The following is a 15,292-nucleotide window of genomic DNA, read 5'->3' as shown; positions in this document are numbered from 1 at the left end:
TTACTTCCAGGTTGCCGCGGAGGGCAACCTGAAAGCGCTCAACCTGAAGCACATTCAACCCGAGGTATGACTGTACTGCATTCTAGGAAACCTTCCATCTGGCCAAGGAGACAGAGAGAAAGAGGGGGGGGGAGAGAGAGACTGTGTACATATCACCATTTACTCTGACTTCAGTGCACTCCCACTGCAGGTTTTTGAATCTGTGCACACATGTTGTTAAGGGACATGGATGGTGCTGTGGTCTAAACCACTGAGCCTAGGGCTTGCCGATCGGAAGGTCGGCGGTTCGAATCCCCACAACGGAGTGAGCTCCCGTTGCTCGGTCCCTGCTCCTGCCAACCTAGCAGTTCAAAAGCATGTCAGAGTGCAAGTAGATAAATAGGTACCACTCCGGCGGGAAGGTAAACAGATTTTCCGTGCACTGCTCTGGTTTGCCAGAAGCGGCTTAGTCATGCTGGCCACATGACCCAGAAGCTGTACGCCAGCTCCCTCGGCCAGTAATGCGAGATGAGCGCCACAACCCGAGTCGTCCGTGACTGGACCTAACGGTCAGGGTCCCTTTACCTTTACACATGTTGTTATCCGCCATGCAGAGCTATCCTAGTTTCTTGTGAAGGGCTGCAGCCTGATGGACTTCCCTCCCCTCGAAGCAGCTTTGATTTGACCTGGAAACTTAAAGGCACATTCACGTCACAGTTCAACTGAGGTGTGTACAGTTGAGAGAGCTGCTGCACGTGTGCAGATGAGACGTTCGCTAATAGGAGTTCCTGATGGATTACATCCCAGCCCCCTCTGCATCCACTGGTTGCAGACAGAAAGTGAACAGGCACATCAAACCGTGCTGACATGTTCAACATCATGCAAATCTGGCTTGAAACCCAGCAGGAGATGCCAACCTCAAAACATTTTATGCCAGTAATGCGCACATAGCAATAGAGGGGGTGGGAGCAGGGCTTTTTTTCAGGGGGAACTCACCAGAACTCAGTTCCACCACCTTTCAGGTGGGCGCCATTGCCATTCTAAGGGAACGAGGGGAGGTGTTCGTAGTGAGTTCCGGCACCTCTTTTTATAGAAAAATAGCACTGGGCGGGAGCATAACAGAAATTCTAGTTTGCCTATCCATCCCTGTGAATGAAGGACCAAAGATGAATATACAAAGAATCCATTCACTTAATAAATTTAGGATTAAAAAAAGAAGAAAGAGAAAGGATCCAGGGCGGAGATAATTAAAATAAGCTGAAGGCATAAAGCAGAGTCACGTAGGATCTTTCGACTTCTGCTGTTTCATTTGGTTTCGTCCAGCTGAGAAATACGCAAGCTATCAAGTCAGCCATCGTTCTGCAGAAGGGAAATTAAGAAGCTGTGGTTTAAAAAAGCTGTAAGTGTCTAAAAGCATCAGTGAACAATGGGGAGGATTCAGAGCATTAAACCAGGTCTTCATGGCTACAGACACAAACGCAAAGTAAGTGAGATCCTTACTGTGCAAGTCATTAGTGATTTCTAAATAGCTTCATGCTATTCATAACCACCTCACAATGGCTGCTTTTGATGAAATGGCCTATGAAATACAGTGTTGTCATGTCCTTGCTCATCTTTAAGGCATTACAAGATTTGGGGTGTTCAGAGAAACTCACTTTGACAAAATGTTTTTGCAGAACCTCGACTTCCTCTTTTACACTTGCATACCAAATTATCTTTTTGAGGAAGCAGAAAATGGTGTGTTTTTTTGGGTGGGGAGGGAGGAAATTCTTAGAGCTTTATATAACTGAGGATGGCAAATGGCACAGTGCTGACTTAAACTCAGCTTCTGTTGCAAGACCTGTAAGTGAACTCAATTTACCAACACATGAGATTTGGGTCAGCTTTCACAACACTTACCCTACTATTTCACATCAAATGACTTTAGAGGGGGGGGGGAACCATCTTGGCCAATTAACAGAATTGATTAATTCATTAGGCACATTCGGATTGACTCAAAAGATAACCCCAATTAATTAGGCAACAGATTTTTTAAAAAAGCTTTTTTTATAATATAATGATGATGGTGGTGATGACGATGATGATGATGATGCAAGGACTTATTAAAACTGCAGATGGAAGCACTATGTCAAAAGATTCCTTCTCCCATCTCTCTTTGAAAATCACGCCTCCCGTGACATGTGCGTGTTTCATTCTAAAACCTAAGCTGGTGAATCAAAGTTTGGGGGGTGGGGCTCATTCAGCCCCTACCCCAAAGCAAATTTCTCAGGACCCATATCCCTTTACTGACTTTGGGGGCAGCAAAAAGAAAGAAAGAAAGAAAGAAAGAAAGAAAGAAAGAAAGAAAGAAAGAAAGAAAGAAAGAAAGAAAGAAAGAAAGTCAAAAAGCTAGAGTTTTGGCCACACACACAGCTGACACGTGATTCTTCGAGGATTAGCTGAGAGTGAATGAGGCCCTTGTTGTTGTTGTTTAGTCATGTCCGACTCTTCGTGACCCCATGGACCAGAGCACGCCAGGCACTCCTGTCTTCCACTGCCTCCCGCAGTTTGGTCAAACTCATGCTGGTAGCTTCAAGGACATTGTCCAACCATCTCGTCCTCTGTCGTCCCCTTCTCCTTGTGCCCTCCATCTTTCCCAACATCAGGGTCTTTTCCAGGGAGTCTTCTCTTCTCATGAGGTGGCCAAAGTATTGGAGCCTCAGCTTCAGGATCTGTCCTTCCTGTGAGCACTCAGGGCTGATTTCCTTAAGAATGGATAGGTTTGATCTTCTTGCAGTCCATGGGACTCTCAAGAGTCTCCTCCAGCACCATAATTCAAAAGCATCAATTCTTCAGCGATCAGCCTTCTTTATGGTCCAGCTCCCACTTCCATACGGAATGAGGCCCTTGGACCCACCCAAAAAACGACGAACCGGGCATTTTGCACCTGGCTACCAACCATTTGTGATCAAGTGAAGATTCCTGGGCACCAAGATAATGCCTAATATCTCCACCATCTGAGGATCATTGGATCTGGACTTCTCACATGCTGTACTCCAACACTGTAGAATTCTATCATTTATATTTTATCTCCACAATCAGAATGTATTTCTGAAACCAAAATGCTTTTTCTGTGCAGCCTGAGAAGGAGCAGTCGCCATCAAGAAAAAGAGGTCAGGGGTAGGCCAATGTATATGTGAACTGTCCTTGGATCAAGCGACTTTTCTTCTCTAAGTTCTCAAAGCTCTTGACCGAGCTCAAGGAGGACCTCTGAACTAGCCAGATGGTTAACTGATAACCACTGTCAGTCCATCCTTTGAAAAATAAGACTTTGGAGCAGTTTTGCCCCAAAGTGGTAAGTAGACATTCCATTTTAGCAATTGTAACCTTGGTTTAAGGAGCCATCTGGCGCTTAGGTTATATATCTGAGTTCCTAACCCTGGAACTTTTTGTTATGGCCAACCACAACAGGACCCGAACACCACTCTCCCCTCCAGCGACTGGTATTCTAAACATACTTCCTCCAACAGTGGGACATAACCATCAGGGTTAGCAGCTAGCGATGGCTGTTATGTGCCGGCGTAATTGCTCAAGAGCAAACAGGCAAGACTCCCACTTGTCTTTTCCAGGCTTTATTATCTGTACAAAACCATTTACAGTGCAGAGCGTCTCAAGTCCATGTCTGCTCAGTCACTAGCAGAATCTGGGAGTGGGCGGTCCTTAAACCTTCCCCAGCATAACAGTCTTTTGACCCCCCATCCTTCTCCCCTCTCTGCGCACAAACTGACTGCGCAGAGAGGGCGTTGGCAAAGGGGGACTTGCCTCCCCTCCACTTCGCTCAGGTTCAGTGTTGCGGCTCTCTCTAGCATCTTCTGATCCCTGCATCCCTTCCCCACTGGAGGTGGGGCTCCCCTCCTCGCCGGAGGAAGAGCTGCTTCGCAGGATCTTCGGAGGCTCCCTGTAAGACAACTGTCCTTCCACCTCTCGCCTCTGAGCTGATGGCAGTTCCCTGAAGTTCGCTTTATCCTCCATGAATTTGCCTAATCCTCTTTCAAAGCTATCAGTGGCCATCACTGCCACCAGGTGCCACCAACGGTCAGGGATTTGGGGAGCTGTAGTGGGCTGCCCCTGACTTACAGACGCCCCCAGAGCCTAGAGAAGAAGAGTTTGGATTTGATATTCTGCTTTATCACTACACGAAGGAGTCTCAAAGCGGCTAACATTCTCCTTTCCCTTCCTCCCCCACAACAAACACTCTGTGAGGTGAGTGGGGCTGAGAGACTTCAGAGAAGTGTGACTGGCCCAAGGTCACCCAGCAGCTGCATGTGGAGGAGCAGAGACGTGAACCCGGTTCACCAGATTACGAGTCCACCGCTCTTAACCACTACACCACACTGGCTCTCACCACTACTGGCACTACACCACTACTCTACACCACTACTGGCAAGGTCTACCGTTGACCCAGACTGGCACAGCTGAAAGGAGAAGTAGAACATTCTCCGCCACCCTGCAATCCCCATGGTTTGATTTTCAAAAGGTCAGGACGTACTGCATTCTTCCAGAAGAATGAGCTTTGGACAAAGCAAGAATACGCAAGCTTTACCTTTCTGCCCCGGTCCTATCCAACATGCACAAATCCTAAGGTCAACCATGACCCTTAGATCACCGCTGGGCAGCTATGAGCTTTCAGGCAGGACAGGGCTCCTGTGTCACCATGACAACCATGTCCCTATTTTGTAGTTGAGCAGGAGAAGGTTGAAAGCCACATGTCATGCGGAGATGAAATACCACACCTTGAGAAGCATGCGGTTTTGCTGGATGCCACTCATATTTCAAGGGCCAGTGAAACCTCATGACATACACACCCAGGGAGACTTAAGTACGCAACGTAATAGATTTGTACAGATCACTTCTCCCCACCATTTGTCCAATTATCTGTTTGTGGGGGGTTCATGCAGTCGCTTTCTGGAAGAGGTTCGATTGCTTTTGGGATAGCCATTGTTTCCACACAATGACAGCTTCATCTCCTTTAATTCAGAACGTGAGCACAAATCATACTGGGCACAAGTAGCAAAGATGGTGACAGAAGCCTTCTTAGTTATTAATGTCTCCAAACTGCAGGGAACCCTGAAACTAGAAATGACTGTGGTCTGAAAAAGTAACGAAGACAAAGAAAAGTTGCGTTCGTGATAAGGTTGCATGGTTATTTTTTTTAATTAATTTATTATTATTATTATTATTATTATTATTATTATTATTATTATTATGTGCACAAGCAGTTCCGTGACAGCAGCAAAGTGCATGTTAAAATGAGGGAGAAAGAAGGGGACTTTTTTCCAAGTCTGGTCCAAGACATTCTGCTCTACAAGGTTCAGGACAAGCACCTCCTTTCATGTACAGAAGCCAATTGGACCGCCTGTATATTCCACACCATCATTTGCGCCTTCCACTGTGCCTGGCTTAAGGAGTGCAGGTCAAGTCCTGCTCTACCAACTTTTTGCCACTGCTTCTCACTCCTAATGGGTCGGACTGTGTCATGTGGGACATCAGGGAAACATGACTTCTAGTCTGTACCCGGGCAACAGCTTCTGTCTAACAATTCTAGGCCCCTTTGGCCAGAAGACATCTCCAAGCCCAAGAGTACAAGTCACTTTGGACAACTCCTGGACAGTGTTTCAGGATTAGGAGAATTGTCAGCCTCAGGGTGTGTGTGTGTGTGTGTGTGTGTGTGTGTGTGTGTGTGTGTGTGTGTGTGTGTGAAAATTTGGTTTCTGAAGCAGAAGATCCAGCTATTTTTATGTCTGATCCACAGAGTAAGCTTGCCAGCTGACCAGGAGGAGAAGAAAAAGGCCTACCCTGGGCCATTAGCAGGGGTCTGATATGCAGAAAGCAGCAGGTGACACTTTCGTGGGCACTGTTACCTTGCTAATTGATGCCACTCAAGCTGCAGTTAAAGGGGCAGCTGCAGAGCACAGTTCAAAAACCATGACAAAGAGCAAGGGCTGCTCATTGCTTTCTAAATTATTATTCAGACTAGGAATGAAAGGGATGGGGGGACAGAAAAGTATCACGTGCACAGTTCTACCTGAGAGTGCACACGCTTGCACACCCTGTGTGCAAAACTGGTTGTCCTGTGCACATAGCTTGTGCCTTTGCATGCAGAAGGGGACTTCAGGAGGTGGCTCCATTTCACGTGCGCAACCGTCTGCTCCGCATACGGAAGCAGAAGTGGAACCTTTTGAACATGGAACACGGCCGTTTTCTCAAAACCCGAGTGAATAAGCATACTAAACAGCACTAACAGAAATGAGAACTGCTGCAAGCCTCTTTAATTTATACACCTCAAATCCTGTCAAGCTATTCCTCCCCCCCCCCAAAAAAAAACCCCAATGCATTGTTGTAGGACAGAGCTGGAGAAAAAGAAGATTTATTTTCGCTGCTCCTTCTACGAAAAAGCTGAACTGAATTGCATCAGTTATTGCACCATGCAGCAGCCACGTGCTTTACTACTGTCTGAAATTTCTCCTGCACTTTAGGTTCACCACAGGGTGTCCAGGGGGCAGTGGGGCGAGAATGGGACGGACTCTTCAGAGGAAAGGGAGAAGAAACACTAGCAAACACCGTTTATGGATGCAATCAACCACCTTGGGAAATAGAAACCACCACCATTTACGGTACTTCTCAGTAAACCTGCACACAATGGTGACATAAGTCACGAAATTAAAAGACGCCTGCTTCTTGGGAGGAAAGCAACGACGAACCTAGACAGCATCTTAAAAAGCAGAGACATCACCTTGCCAACAAAGGTCCGTATAGTTAAAGCTATGGTTTTCCCAGTAGTGATGTATGGAAGTGAGAGCTGGACCATAAAGAAGGCTGATCGCTGAAGAATTGATGCTTTTGAATTGTGGTATGGAAGAGACTCTTGAGAGTCCCATGGACTGCAAGAAGATCAAACCTATCCATTCTGAAGGAAATCAGCCCTGAGTGCTCACTGGAAGGACAGATCCTGAAGCTGAGACTCCACCTCATGAGAAGAGAAGACTTCCTGGAAAAGATGGAGGGCACAAGGAGAAGGGGACGACAGAGGACGAGATGGTGGGACAGTGTTCTCGAAGCTACCAGCATGAGTTTGACCAAACTGCGGGAGGCAATGGAAGACAGGAGTGCCTGGCGTGCTCTGGTCCATGGAGTCACAAAGAGTCGGACACGACTAAACAACAACTAACACCTGCACACAATTGCGCCGCAAGCCATGTGCCTGAGATAAAATTCAGACTGTTCGCTTGTGGAGCAGAGAGGGTGAAGTGTCTTGTTTTGCATGGAAACACACATTGCTGTAACCAGTGATTAGTCACAAGAGGGTTTGCGTCAACCTCCGTGCAACAGCCCAGAAGCAGGATGTTTGCAGAAACCACTTGTCCTTCACCCTCAGCAAGAAGCAGAAGTGGGTTCTAAGACTGGGCCCACGGCTTCTAAAGGAGCCTTGCAGCACAATCCTGTGTTTCTCACTATTGAATTCAGTAGGGCTAGGGCTGCAGCCTTCAACCTGACACTTGACTCAGCTGTGCTGAAACAAACGCTGAGCAATTAAAGACCAGATGCCTGCGGCCCAAAAAAAGCACCTGATGAAACCCATAACTTCAGCAAGATTAAAAGATGCTGACTACCACTAACAGTAGCTAGGAGCCCCGAGGGGCCGGTTCACACGTATATGTTCGCCGCTTGTTGAATGTGGCATGCATTCATGTCTCACACATGCAAATAATAAGCCATCACAGACTAATAACTCTAGGTAGGTCTTTTCTATTGCACAATGTGATGTTAGCTCAGTGGAAACACGGACTGCCTGCCAATTACAGAAATCTTGGTCGATTCACAGTATGAATTTTAGCCGATTCTTCCTTGAAATCCCTTTTCATTTGCCTATGAAGGAAATGGACTGTTTTGAGAAGGAAAATATGCCTTCTTTGGGGGCTTTTTTTGGGTGATGCACATACACGTCACTCTCCCACCCTCTCATAGGCATTATGTGGTGGGGAGGGAAAGAGAGATGGAGGGCGATAATTATCTTTCTGTCTAGAATGTTATTTTTGTTCCAGACCTTGCAGATCCTGGATAAGATGGAATGTTTTAAGAGGTGGCAGAAAGATATCTCGAAATTTGTCTGGCAGGGCAAAAAGCCCAGAATTAAATTTAAAATATTGACAGATGCTAAAGAAAGAGGGGGTTTTGCCCTGCCGGACTTGAAATTGTACTATGAGGCAGCAGCATTTTGCTGGCTGAAAGAATGGATGCTCCTCGAAAATACAGACATCTTAGATCTGGAAGGTTTTAACAATGCTTTTGGTTGGCATGCATATCTATGGTATGACAAAGTTAATAGTGTTTTTAAGAATCACATTGTCAGAAAAGCACTGTTTAATGTTTGGAGAAGATATAAAGATCTGATGGAAAACAAAACCCCTAGATGGGTCTCACCAGTGGAGGCCAAGGCAGTGAAGAAACTCAATATGGAGGTCGGATGGCCGAAGTATTGGGAAATTTTGGAACAGGATGGAGATAAGTTGAAATTGCAAAGTTATGAGAAACTGAAGCATAAGGTACAAAATTGGTTTCAATACCATCAAATAGTGGAATTTTTCAAACAGGACAGGAAAATTGGCTTCCAGATGGAAAAATCAAAACTAGAAACTGAATTGTTAGAACCTAGTACTAAGAATTTATCTAGAATGTATAACTTGTTGCTGAAATGGAATACACAGGAGGAAACAGTCAAATCAGCCATGATTAAGTGGGCACAGGATGTTGGTCATAACATCATGTCAGATGACTGGGAATGGTTATGGAACACCGGTATCAAATTTACGGCATGTAATGCCTTAAAGGAAAACATTATGAAAATGGTATACAGGTGGTACATGACCCCAGTCAAGCTGGCAAAAATTTATCATGTGCCCGATAACAAATGTTGGAAATGCAAAGAGACTGAAGGTACCTTCTACCACCTTTGGTGGACATGCCCGAAGATAAAGGCTTTCTGGGAAATGATCTATAATGAAATGAAAAAGGTACTTAAATGTACCTTTCCTAAAAAACCAGAGGCCTTTCTCTTGGGCATTGTCGGCCAATTGGTGTCAAAGAAGGATAGAGCTTTTTTCATGTACGCTACAACAGCAGCAAGAATACTCATCGCAAAGCATTGGAAGACACAAGCTCTACCCACTCTGGAAGAATGGCAGATGAAAGTGATGGACTATATGACATTGGCCGAGATGACAGGCAGAATCCGTGACCAAGGAAAAGAGACAGCGGAAGAAGAATGGAGAAAATTCAAAAGTTACCTTAAGGACTATTATAAACTCAATGAATGTTAGAGTGTTTTGGTTCTTAGGAACAAAGGGATACAGTGACATAAGGTTAGAATATAGAGATGACTAAGATGACTGAGGTTGGAAAGTAACAACTGGGAGTTGCTATAAAATTATGGACATTGGGATGCAGAAAGGGGGGGTATGGGGAAGTCCCAGAAAAGAGGTTTATGAAAATATGTTATGAAATTTTACGTGTATGTTTGTCTTCTTAAGTGTTTGTCTGTTTTTTTAAAATTTGTAAAACCAATAAAAATCTTATATAAAAAAAAAAAGATAATTATCTTTCTGTCAACGTCACATGGACAGGTCCTTTATGTACATTTATTTATTTTTGTTGGCATTGCTAGAACGGAGTTGGTTGCATTCGGTTGGTCACTGTGTGGCTTGTTTGTATTGGTGGGGGCATTGTTGAGTCAGATTAGCCATATCAATTTGTATGCTGTTGTGCTGTATATGTGATAAAGGGGAGCCACACTGGCCGGGGGGGGGGTGTCCTCCTTTACTTGTCCCCGTGCCAGTTCAAGTTTGTTAGTTAACTTTTCTAATAGGGTGGTTTCCCATACATTTTCGTACCAGTTGTATGTTCACTCCTGATAGGTTTTTCCAGTGTCTAGTTATGATGCTTCTAGCTTCTGAGCGTGACTTAATGAGTTCCTCGTCGTGTGAATGTGCGTTGTTGTCCTGGAAGATATTTAATAAGGCTAATTCTGGAATTGCTTCTATTACAGTGGAACCTCGTGTTACGGATGGGATCCGTTCCGGAGGCCCGTCCATAACACGGAACCGATGCAAGCCGAAGCACTGCATCTGCACGTGGCGCAATTTAGCGCTTCTGCACATGCGCGAGCGGCGAAACCTGGAAGTAACCCGTTCCAGTACTTCCGGGTTGCCATGGGACGCAACACAAAAACACGTAACCTGAAGCGGATGCAACATGAGGTGTGACTGTACTTGTTTTCTTATTTTGCAGATTTCCTGCAGCACTGATATGCAAAAGGATTTTCCCCATGCCAATTGTATATCAAAATTTGTATGTGTCTAATTATGCTGATGAAGTACTGACGGGGCATGCGCAGATGTATCTGCTTGTACATCTTGTTTTTTAAACGATTTCCCTCCACAGGAAGTGTGCATAAGTACACAGTCAGGAAACTGTTAATCTGCTTTTGCAGTTTTCTGCTTTGGGGCAAATATGAGAGATCAAATGAATATCTATCTATCTATCTATCTATCTATCTATTTATCGCTATATTCCTGGCACACGCTTGCTGGCACGCTGGAAAAGAAATGACAACAATTGTAAATTCTCAGCGCACACTTTTCAGATTGCTGCGCAATAAATCTGATGTAGACTTTTTTTAAAAAAATGGTTTGCTTGTGCAGCTTTGTGCAAAACTAAGGAATCAAAAGAAAAATATTCTCCAGGTTCAGGAGCACACAGGAAACGGTTAAAAGCACAGCTGGAAAAGAAATGGAAGCACTGCAGAATGAACAACTATCTGGCTTTCAGAAGACATCTGAAGTTGCTCATTTCCTTGACATCTGATGGGAGGGCGTTCCACAGGGAGGGTGCCACTACCAATAAGGCCCTTTGCCCAGTTCCCTAGGAACCGCCAGAAGGCCCTTGGAGCTGGACCTCAGTGCCTGGGCTGAATGATGGAGACACTCTTTACGGAGCGGATTGCAGCCCAATTTTCCCCAAATTATCATATTATCCCCATTATCAGGTAGACCCAAATTTACACAGGGATAGCATAAAGATTGATATTGAAGGTAACATCATGTGGGCTGCGCAAATTTGAACAGGAATGCAAACAACTGCAAAACCACTGTAAAATCCAGTGCAGACAAGCCCAGTGTCGATAATGGCCAATAATTAATTTCTGTTGTAGTGCAGTCTTAACAGAGATAGAGCTACAGGGGCTTTCAGCGAGAGCACCTGCATTTCCTTACTGTTCTGGGAACTGTAGTTATGCGGCAGCTAGGCTGGTGACTGGGAGCGGCCGCCGAGACCATATAATACCAGTCCTGAAAGATCTTCATTGGCTCCCAGTACATTTCCAAGCACAATTCAAAGTGTTGGTGCTGACCTTGAAAGCCCTAAACGGCCTCAGTCCTGTATACCTGAAGGAGCGTCTCCACCCCAATCGTTCTGCCCGGACACTGAGGTCCAGCGCCGTGGGCCTCCCTCGCTACGAGAAGCCAAGTTACAGGGAACCAGGCAGAGGGCCTTCTCGGTAGTGGCACCCGCCCTGTGGAACACCCTCCCACCAGATGTCAAAGAGAAAAATAACTAGCAAACTTTTAGAAGACATCTGAAGGCAGCCCTGTTTAGGGAAGCTTTTAATGTTTAATAGGTTATTGTATTTTAGTGTTCTGTTGGAAGCTGCCCAGAGTGGCTGGGGAAACCTAGCCAGATGGGCGGGGTATAAATAAATAAATTATTATTATTATTATTATTATTATTATTATTAGGAAACTGTAACTGTATGAAGATTCTCCTAACAGCCTTTCACAAACTACAATATTCTTTAGCAAACTTCCAGGATCCTTTGGGGGAAGCCAGGACTGTCAAAATGGTACGAGAGGGTTTTAAATGAATGGTGTGGCTCACGCGACACGCCTCCTTACTCCTGGCTTTCTTCATAGCTTCCGTTTCCAACAAGGTAAAAAGGTGGGGGAAACGATAATCCAAGCAGGAAACTGGCCAGTCGGCTGACAGGAGAAGGGGCACAGGGTTTGCCCTACAACATAGGCCTCTTAACGCAGAAGCAAAGCCAGTTTCTTTCTATCACAAAGTGTGTCAGAAGCAAATTTCATTTCCTCTCTTCTGCTCCCCCCCCCCACCCCCAGGTTTAGTAAAGGTTTTAAACCTTTAGAGCCGTAATTCCCCAGAGGACTGCACTGAAGACATGATTTCAGGCTAAGACTTTAAGCGCTGCTGAAACGCCGCACTTTATCAGCCAGAGCACCGACACCTCCAATATTAACTGCAGCCGGGATGTTCAATTTGCAGAGCCTACCTGGCTCTTCTGATTTATGAGGGTCTCTGCTACCCTGCAGAGCACAGAGAAAGTCTCTTGGCGTGAAACAATTTCGCCATTAGTGAGAAGCACCAAATATGAAGACAAGGCGGCATCAAGGGGCATGTGCCACAGAGAGCGCTATAAACATTGCTTACTGCACAATTACAAACACACATCTGGCTATTAGAAGACAACGCAGTCTGCTTTCAATATCTGCCTTTATTTTATGAGATCGAAAGGACACTTTCCATTCCAAACTTTCCACGCATGGCAGAAGCAACGAAACAACGGATTTCAGCAGGCAATATATTTTTAAAAAGCACGAAATTGAGAAAGGTGCATCACAGTGGTCTTTATCTAAGAAGAACTTGATAATCCGTTTAAGAAGCAGTGGGGGATTTCGGCTGATATCCATGCTACTGATTATAAACAGACCAAGTTAAACCAAAATTAGCAGATTAAACCAGGCAAGCTTGAAACAGTTGGTACAGTCAGTAGATAAATGAGGCCACTATATATAAGAGCCACAATGTCCCTTTTTAATGCTTTGTGCTATTAATGGTAAGAGATTTGCAGCGCAATCCCACACGCGCCTAACCGGAAGCAAGACCCATTCAATTCAATGGGTAGGTCAAGAGAGAATTGAAGCCTCGGTAAGAAAAAAAGTGAGCTATGGAAGTACCGGTTCAATCAAGATATGCAGTGAAGGAGTATGCAATAAAATACATATGCCTTCTGAAGTGCTATTCACATCCAAAAACAGCTACAAAAACAAATATTGTTTGCACAGTCAACAACAGAACTTTAAAAGACACCAGGAACACTTATAATGTGGTTTTCGTATCACATTACAGTATTCATCCTACTCTGCAAATTTAAGAGGGTAATTTGCAATCTTAGAAATAATTGTAAAGGGTTATGCTCAGTGGCACACAATACTCTCAAGAGGAATCTTACTACAAGGTGCCAGCGTAATAATTAAAAGTACACATATCAGCATTGTGGAACATACAGCGAAAGCCGATGAAGAACTGACGTTCTCCATTCCATGATGTAGCCCGTGAATTGAATAAGGAGCACCTATCTCTGACTAACTCACTGCTTATACATTGTGATAAGCAATTAAATGGGCCTTCCTGCTAGGTATCCCACACCAAACGCACAAATCCTGCTGCTCAATTTTTCTTTTTACTGCGAAATAAAGGAGCAAGGCTGTTGATCTTGTTGTGATAACACTGTTCTACGAGTTGGAAAGCAACAAGCACCCTCTAAAACACAAATATTAATACAGTTTTATCCCCTTTAAGTGAAGGAGAGGGTTTCTCCAACGCCACTAAAACCCAGTAGTCCCAGGCTTGGGGGATTAAATGGATCCAACAGTTCCGTGGATTGGTTAAACAAACAGCCTATTAGAGGCTCCCCTTTGGAGTTCTCGCTGATAAAAGGCTGCATAAATATTTGAGCTTCTCCAGCGGCTGGGGACTGGTTCTGATTGAGCAGCCAATTAAGAGCCCTGAATGCAGCCAGCTGTAAAGTGTCACGTTTTAAAAAGGGGGGAAGCGGGGGGGGGGGACAATGAGGGAGGATTAGAAACCTCGGGCGAAGCCAGCCATGCCAAAGGCTGGCTTGACGGGGCGCTGCAATTGACAGCATCAGTCTCTCTCTCCTTGTCGCGCGTTTAAACCCTGACATCCGGACCGTCACCTCCCTGCGCAGGTAAATCGTGGAGGAGGAGGAGGAAGAGGGACCAGGAGGAAAATGTGGCAGAATCTCACGTCCGGGGGGGGGGCAACAAATGCCCCCGCGCCGCAAAGCAGGACAAAAGGCCTCGATGGCTGGGCGATGCGACTCCAAAGAGCCATCTCTCCTCCGAGAAGAACGGCAACAAAAACCACAAATGCACGGATGTCGTGAGATTCCCCTCCGCGCAATAACTAAACCTACGAGTATTTTGACAACTGCTCGTCCCCCCCCCCCCAAGACAATGAGAAACTTGACTCTGTGTGTGTGTGTGTATGTGTGTGTGTTTGCTTCGGAGCGAAAAAATAAACCCCAACCATGTCGCTTCTGCAAAAGGGCCTTTTGAAAATAATAATCCAGAGCCGCCACCCCCGGCCCTCCTCTCTCTCTGGATTTACATTAGACAGAAACATGCAAAAGGGGGGAAGGCCTTTGCAAAACAACAACAACAACAATGCAAAACCGCCTGGGAAAGGACAACAGGACTCGACGCTTGCAAGGAATGAAATGCAGGAGAGGAAAGGGGCGGGCAGGGCTGGCGTTCAGTTAAATGGAAGGAGGTGAATCCATGATTCCCCCCCCCCCTCCCGCCACTCTCTTCTCCTCTCCGGCTCTCGACAGCAACGGAGGGCAGCCGATCCCCCGCTTGCTGCTCGCTCCTTGGCTGCGGCCGGGCTCAGCCGGATCCCCTCCCCGCCACAGCCTCCCATTGTGGCTTCTCCCTTCGCCTCTGCTCCTACCTGGTCGGCGAGCTTCAGCACTGCCATTCTCTCGCTCCGGGCGCATGCAGATCCGCTGGGTCGGGGGGGGGGGTCCAGAAAGGGAGACGCGAGAGCCGGGGCTGCTGCTGCTCCGGCTGCCGCTTGTTAGATCAGGAGCAGAAAAGGCTGCTGGTGTTGCAAGCCCAGCCTGCTCGGGTGCAGGAAGTGCTGGGTGCACAAAACCCGGCGAGCCGCGGGCGCGCACCGATGCGCGCAAGGCCACCCCCTGCCGGCCAGAGCCGCGAAAAGCACCTCTGGCCGCTTGCACCCTTGCCTCCCCGCTTTCCCTTTCGTTTCCGGAAATCTGCTGCCGCCTGCTGCTCCCGTTCTCTATCCTTTGTTCCTCTCTCGGCTTTCGCCACCTTCCTCCCCCCAACCCCGATGCCTGCCCTTTGCATTTTCCATCTCCACTGCTAAAGCTCCTTCAGTCAGC

The 15,292-nt window shown here is 46.2% G+C and overlaps 1 protein-coding gene across 4 annotated transcripts in view; it reads right to left on the bottom strand.

Annotated features, from left to right (window-relative positions):
• The window catches only part of ANKRD44 (ankyrin repeat domain 44), a 151,922-nt gene extending 136,986 nt beyond the window's left edge, over window positions 1–14,936 (bottom strand). For all 4 annotated transcript variants that reach the window (XM_081202657.1, XM_081202659.1, XM_081202653.1 and 1 more), the window contains exon 1: window positions 14,839–14,936. In XM_081202657.1, coding sequence (XP_081058783.1) covers window positions 14,839–14,865 — 27 coding nt within the window. In that variant the 5' untranslated portion in view covers window positions 14,866–14,936. The remainder of the gene's footprint in view (window positions 1–14,838) is intronic.
• Between the last annotated feature and the right edge of the window lie 356 nt (window positions 14,937–15,292).

This window comes from Podarcis bocagei, assembly GCF_964188305.1.
Source record: "Podarcis bocagei genome assembly, chromosome: 1".
NCBI classification, from domain to species: Eukaryota; Metazoa; Chordata; class Lepidosauria; order Squamata; family Lacertidae; genus Podarcis; species Podarcis bocagei.
The sequence above is the reverse complement of the archived record's forward strand: the minus strand, read 5'-3'. Positions and strand labels throughout refer to the sequence as shown.